Below are 7,164 nucleotides of genomic sequence, written 5' to 3'. Positions count from 1 at the left end.
CAGTCTCCCAAAGTGCTGATTACAGGCATGAGCCACTGTGCCCAACTCAATCCAATTATATTCTATTAGTTATTTTAAAACGTACAACTGGGGCCAGGCATGGTGGCTTATGCCTCTAATCCCAACACTTTGGGAGGCCAAGGTGGGATGACTGACTAAGCCCAGGAGTTCAAGACCAGCCTGGGCAACATGGCGAAACCCCATCTCTTTATATTAAAAATTAAAATTTTAAAAATGTACAACTGACAACTTTTTTTTTTTTTTTTAGATGGAGTCTCGCTCTGTCCCCCAGGCTGGAGTGCAGTGGTGCAATCTTGGCTCACTGCAAGCTCCGCCTCCTGGGTTCACGCCATTCTCCTGCCTCAGGCTCCCAAGTAACTGGGACTACAGGTGCCCACCACCACACCCGGCTAATTTTTTTGTATTTTTAGTAGCGACGGGGTTTCAGCGTGTTAGCCAGGACGGTCTCGATCTCCTGACCTCGTGATCCGCCCACCTTGCCCTCCCAAAGTGCTGGGATTACAGGCATGAGTCACCGTGCCCAGCCGACAATTCTTTTTAAATTGAGAAGCAGTAAACTTCACTTTGTACAGCTGTGATCAAATTATTATGGCATTTACGTTTTCTGCAGAGTGGGTGCCACAACCAACAACAGCTTGTTACTAAGGAGGAACAGTTCTCTGGAGTGGGGAAGACAAAGTGCTACCATGTGGACCTCTTGCATATACTCCAGAGAAGAAGAGGGAAGAGAGATGGAGAAGAGAAGGAAATAGGGAATGAAGTAATTTCCTGGCAATAGGCAACTAGTTTAGGATTTCATTTTAAAATTATCAAATAAAGCTTTAGATAATACTGGGTATTAAAATTTGTTTTTGAGACAAGGTGTTGTTTGGTCACCCAGGCTGGAGGGCAGTGGCGTGATCACAGCTTACTGCAGCCTCGACCTTTTAGGCTCAAGCAATCCTCCCACATCGGCCTCCCAAACAGCTGGGACTACAGGTGTGCACCATCACACCAGGCTAATTTTTGTAATTTTTTGTAGAGAAGGTCTTGCTATGTTGCAGAGGCAGGTCTCAAACTCCTAGGCTCAAGTGATCCTCCCACCTTGGGCTCCCAATAAAGTATTTTTAAACAAACGAATGCAAGTATCTTTTCCTCTCTAGAAACATGATATTAAAACAACCAGAGCAGTGTTTGGAACTCACAGCTAATCCTAAGTAAGGTAATTTGCTCAGGGATAGCTCTGTAAGCAAATCTAAGTTTTTAGAAATAGGAAAAAAGTTAACTGTGTACACATTTCTTCAATAATTCAGTGATGCCAACAAAATGTAAATGAACTCACTTTCCATAACTGTTTATATTCAAAACAGCTGCTTTATTTCTTTTCTTTTTTTAGAGACAGGGTCTCACTATATTGCCCAGGCTCATCTCAAACTCCTGACCTCAAGCAATCCTCCCGCTTCAGCCTCTCCGAGTCTCTGGGCTTACTTATTAGCCACTGTGCCCAGTTTAGCTTCGTTTACTTCTTGATAATTTGAAAAATACAAAGTAGTAGCAGTAGTGTTAACAATAGTAATAATAACAATAACACTTATGAAACACTTACATGCTGGGTTGTAAGCACCAAAAAATACGGTCATGCACTGCTTAACAACAGGGACACATTCTAACCCTTGTCAGGCAATTTCATCACCGTGTGAACATCACAGAATGTACTTACACAAACACAGATGGTATAGCCTACTACATGCCTTGGTTATAGAGTACAGCCTACTACTCCTAGGCTACAAACCTATACAGCATTTTATTGTATTGAATACTGCAGGCAACCGCAACACAATGGTTAAGTACTTGTGCATCTAAACACAGAAAACATGGTGGCTCATGCCCATAATCCCAATGCTTTGGGAGGCCGAGGTGGGAGGATTGCTTGAGCCCAGGAGTTGGAGGCTGCTGCAGTAAGCCATGATTATGCATTTCAGCCTGGGCGCAGAGAAAGAATCTGTCTCTATTAAGGAAAAAAAAAGAAAAGAAAGAAAAGAAAAGAAAAAGAAAGAAAAACAAAAAGAAAAGGAAAAGAAAAGATAAAAAAAAAGAAAAGAAAAAAGAAAAAAGGTAAGGCCAGGTGTGGTGGCTCACGCCTGTAATCCCAGCACTTTGGGAGGCCAAGGCAGGAGGATCATCTGAGGTCAGGAGTTTGACACCAGCCTGGCCAACATGGTGAAACCCTGTCTCTAATAAAAATACAAAAATTATCTGGGTCTGGTGGCAGGTGCCTGTAATCCTAGCTGCTCTGGAAGCTAAGGCAGGAGAATCGCTTGAACCTGGGAAGCAGAAGTTGCAGTGAGCCAAGATCGCGCCATTGCGCTCCAGCCTGGGTAATGAGTGAAACTCTTTCTCAAAAAAAAATGAAAAAAAAAAAATGAAAAAAAAAAAGGTAAGTAAAAATATGGTGTTATAATCTTATGGGACCACCATCATATTTGCAATCTGTCATTGACTGAAAATTCTTTGTGCAGTACATGACTCTATATAAAGTGAAGCAAAAGCTTACAACTTACATGGTAATTCAGTTCTATTTCATTCCAGATGATTACTCACCAGCTAACATTCTGAGGACGAATAATGATCTTTCGGTAGGCCCCTGACAAGGAATAATCTCGAATTTTGTGTCTCATGTTGTCAATATCAAGATTGTCAGCTGTGAGCATTTCCCTGTAGGCTTCTTGAACTAAGATAAAATACAAAAAGTTAGTTGAAATGCAGCTTGTCAGTCAAGTTATCCTGAACTAGATTATAAATAGAGTAACATGTAAGTTCAGTTAGACTGCCCTAATAAAATTAGTCATCTTAATTTATAATCCAAAATCTGTTCCCTGGAATCAAAATTTAGTGACTTAGTAACTAGGACTACAGGGTGTACTGAGCTTTGGTTTGGCCAATTTGTAAGTTATTTTTGCAACCAGTCACAGGACCTGTGGTGTAAGGTTCCCAAGCCAACTACAAAAGGCCATTTCATCCAAAGTTGCTAAACTACATTTTATATGGGCTGAGAGTTGGAAGACACCATATACAGAGACTTCAAACTCTCTCTGGAAGAGGCAGTTATAAATAAATGTATAAAAATAAGGGACCTTGGAAAACCATCTGCCTCACCCGCGCACCTGATGTAGAATCTTTTTTATAGCACTCAAGAGAGACGGTTTTCCAGCCTCTGCTTGCACAGTCAATGGGGAAATACTTCTTTGTGAGGCATGCAATTATTAGAAAGTTCTTCCTATTCCAAGCTGAAATCCATTTTCTTATAACTTCTGTTGACGCTTTGGAACACAGTGGATTAACTGTCCTCTTCGACATATAGTCATAAGTACTGGATCTTTTAGCCACATCTTCTCTAGACCAAACAATGCTTCCCTTAGCTGTCTCTTCTTTAACATTTCTGTATTTCCCACAAACCTTTTATCTGCCCCAGGGTAACAGGCTCATATACAATAGTAACTCCAGATATTTTAAACTTCTTATACAAACTACTATCAAACTGGGCCTTTTCTATTGGCATTTGATCACTGGGCATAAATGTGGGAATTTACATTCATTCCTATTAAATGCCTTCTGCAGTTCTTTTTTTTTTTTAACATCTTACTAAATTATTTACTGCAAACTTGCCCCTCTATTACAACTTTTGCTAGTCTTCTACTCATTAACTAATATAAGACATTGAATATGAAGTGTCATACATATTGGATAAATTATTGGATGGATAAATGCAAATACATTGAAATTGTGTTTTTAAAATATTACAATAGATTATGCAATTCTTGAATACTTATTTTTCATATACTTAATATTGACTATTTTTCACAATTTGTAAACATAACAAGCAAATTTCTTTGTTCAAGTCACTCATAAAAAATATTGGCTAGAACAGGGTCCCTCACCACACACTAAGGACAAAAGGGATCCCTCAATCAAGCACTGTCAGTTACCAGGTGTGCATGTGTTACATACCCAGAAACCTGAAATATCACCCATCCAGTCTACAAATGGCCATCCTGGCTACAGGGTTTTCATGAACGGCTTTGTCAGAGGCATTGTGGAATTTATGTTCTAACTGGTACTGGCAAAGTGCCTGATCCCAAAAGGTTTAAGAGAGAAGAGGAAAACAATGTTTTCTTCTTTATGATAGTTGATTTTGGGTGTTAACTTGACTGCGGTAAGGGAGACCCCAACAGCTAGTAAAACATGATTTATTTTCAGTGCTTCAGTAGGCACTGAGCTCAGCCTTCTCACAGGGAAATCCAGGTGGTGTGGCATTTGATTAGAGTGACCGGACTGTGCCGGGTGAGTTGGTGAGGGTGTTTCTAGAGGAGACTGGCATGTGAGTTGGTGGGCAGAGTGGGGAAGATCCGCCCTCAAGGTGGGTGCACACCTCCAATTGGCTGGGAGCCTGGATGGAACATAAAGGCAGAGAAGGGTGAATTCTCTCCCTCTCCTTCCCAGAGCCAGATGCCCTTCTTCACCTGTCTCTGGATGTCAACTCCAGATTCTCTGGCCTATGCACTCTGGGACTTATACCATTGGTTCCCCAGGTCGCAAGTCTTTGACCTCCAACTGAGAGTTACATCATTGGCTTCCCTGGTTCTGAGGCCTTCACACTTGGACTAAACCATGTTGCTGGCTTTCCCATTTGCAGATGGCCTATAGTGGGACTTCTCAACTCCACAATCAAGTAGGCCAGTTTCCCTAACAAATCCCCCCTTTCCCCCGCCCCCGCTTTTTTTTTTTTTCTCTGAGACGGAGTCTTGCTCTGTCGCCGAGGCAGGAGTGCAGTGGCGTGATCTCGGCACACCACAACCTCTGCCTGCTGGGCTCAAGCCATCCTCCCACCTCAGCCTCCCAAGTAGCTGGGACCTCAGGTGCGCACCACCAAGCCCGGCTAATTTTTGTATTTTTAGTAGAGACGGGGTTTTGCCAGGTTGCCCAGGCTGGTCTTGAATTCTGGAGCTTAAGCAATCCACCCATCTCAGCCTCCCAAAGTGTTGGGATTATAGGCGTGAGCCACCGCGCCTGGCCTATTTATTTTATTTTATAATTTCAATTTTCATTTTAGATTCAGAGGTAGAGTTTCTTAATTTAAATTATCCATGTGAATGCATCCCTTTCTGGGAGACTGTCATAAATAACCAAAGATTATATATGTTTGAAATAGTAGCTTCATTATGTTAAACTTGTTATAACTATTTACCCCATACAGGGAACTTACCTTTATGCTTTGGGTAGATAACATCAAAGCCAGGCAAAGGCATTACTACATCATGGATAGAGTAATTATTAACATCATCTTCCTCAATATAGGAGGCTGTGGCTGTAAATTCACAAGTGAACAACAAATTAAGAAAATAGGCAATATTGTTATGAACTCAATCTTCTAAAATTATACACATCTAAGCAAGTCAGAAGTACAAGTTGGTACAGATTCAGTGGCCTAGAAAGCTTAAAGAAATTATGCTGGGCATGGTGGCTCACTTGGCTGTAATCTCAGTACTTTGTGAGGTCAAGGTGGATGGATCACCTGAGGTTGGGAGTTCAAGACCAGCCTGACCAACATGGAGAAACCACGTCTCTACTAAAAATACTAAAATTAGCCAGGCGTGGTGGCACATGCCTGTAATCCCAGCTACTCGGGAGGCTGAGACAGGAGAACTGCTTGAACCTGGGAGGCGGAGGTTGTGGTGAGCTGAGATCATGCCATTGCACTCTAGCCTGGGCGATAAGAGTAAAACTCCTCTCCAAACAAAAAAAAAAAAAAAAAAAGAAATTAAGCTGGGGCCAGGAGCAGCGGCTCATGCCTGTAATCCTAGCACTCTGGGATGCTGAGGTGGGCTGAGGTGGGTGGACTGCTTGAGCCCAGGAGATCCAGACCAGCCTGGATAACATGGAGAAACCCCATATCTACAAAAAATATAAAAATTAGCTGGGTGTGGTGGCAAACACCTGTAGTCCCAGCTACTTGGGAGGCTAAGGCAGGAGGATCACTTGAGTCTGGCAAATTGAGGCTGCAGTGAGCTGTGACTGCACCACTGTGCTCCAGTCTGGGTGTTGGAGTGAGACTCTGTCTCAAAGGAAAAAAAAAAAAAAGAAGTTAAGTTTGGATATATATCCTTCTGTCTTTTCCACTCTAACCAAGAAATAAAAATCAAGGACTTAGAATAAGTAAAAGAAATTGTTTTTTGTTTTTTGACACAGGGTCTTGCTCTGCCACTTAGGCTAGAGTGCAGTGGTATGATTAAGGTTCACTGCAGCCTCAACCTCCTCGGCTCAAGTGATCTCCCTGTCTCAGCCTCCCGAGAAGCTGGGACTGTAAGTGTGTGCTGCTATGCTTGGCTAGTTTTTTGTAGAGATGGGTCTTACTTTGTTGCCCTGGCTGGTCTTCAACTCCTGGGCTCAAGTGATTCTGCTGCCCTGGCCTCCCAAAGTACTGAGATTACAGGTGTGAGCTACTGCACCAAATCTAAAGTAAAAATTTCAATGAAAATGGCCAGGCGTGGTGGCTCACGCCTGTAATCCCAGCACTTTGGGAGGCCGAGGCGGGCGGATCACGAGGTCAGGAGATCAAGACCATCCTGGCCAACATGGTGAAACCCCGTTTCTACTAAAAATACAAAAATTAGCCGGGCGTGGTGGTGGGTGCCTGTAGTCCCAGCTACTCGGGAGGCTGAGACAGGAGAACTGCTTGAACCTGGGAGGCGGAGGTTGTGGTGAGCTGAGATCATGCCATTGCACTCTAGCCTGGGCGATAAGAGTAAAACTCCTCTCCAAACAAAAAAAAAAAAAAAAAAAAGAAATTAAGCTGGGGCCAGGAGCAGCGGCTCATGCCTGTAATCCTAGCACTCTGGGATGCTGAGGTGGGCTGAGGTGGGTGGACTGCTTGAGCCCAGGAGATCCAGACCAGCCTGGATAACATGGAGAAACCCCATATCTACAAAAAATATAAAAATTAGCTGGGTGTGGTGGCAAACACCTGTAGTCCCAGCTACTTGGGAGGCTAAGGCAGGAGGATCACTTGAGTCTGGCAAATTGAGGCTGCAGTGAGCTGTGACTGCACCACTGTGCTCCAGTCTGGGTGTTGGAGTGAGACTCTGTCTCAAAGGAAAAAAAAAAAAA

At 43.0% G+C, this 7,164-nt stretch overlaps 1 protein-coding gene across 1 annotated transcript in view; it reads right to left on the bottom strand.

The window, feature by feature from the left end:
* The window catches only part of PUS7 (pseudouridylate synthase 7 (putative)), a 61,050-nt gene that overhangs the window by 5,290 nt on the left and 48,596 nt on the right, over positions 1-7,164 (bottom strand). Inside the window, exons 12-13 of the mRNA XM_012000363.1 lie at positions 5,264-5,365; positions 2,602-2,731 (exon numbers count right to left, since the gene is read on the bottom strand). Coding sequence (XP_011855753.1) covers positions 2,602-2,731; positions 5,264-5,365 — 232 coding nt within the window. The remainder of the gene's footprint in view (positions 1-2,601; positions 2,732-5,263; positions 5,366-7,164) is intronic.

Source organism: Mandrillus leucophaeus, unplaced genomic scaffold (genome assembly GCF_000951045.1).
Source record: "Mandrillus leucophaeus isolate KB7577 unplaced genomic scaffold, Mleu.le_1.0 Scaffold627, whole genome shotgun sequence".
Classification (NCBI taxonomy): domain Eukaryota; kingdom Metazoa; phylum Chordata; class Mammalia; order Primates; family Cercopithecidae; genus Mandrillus; species Mandrillus leucophaeus.
This window is presented reverse-complemented; position numbering and strand designations above follow the sequence as displayed.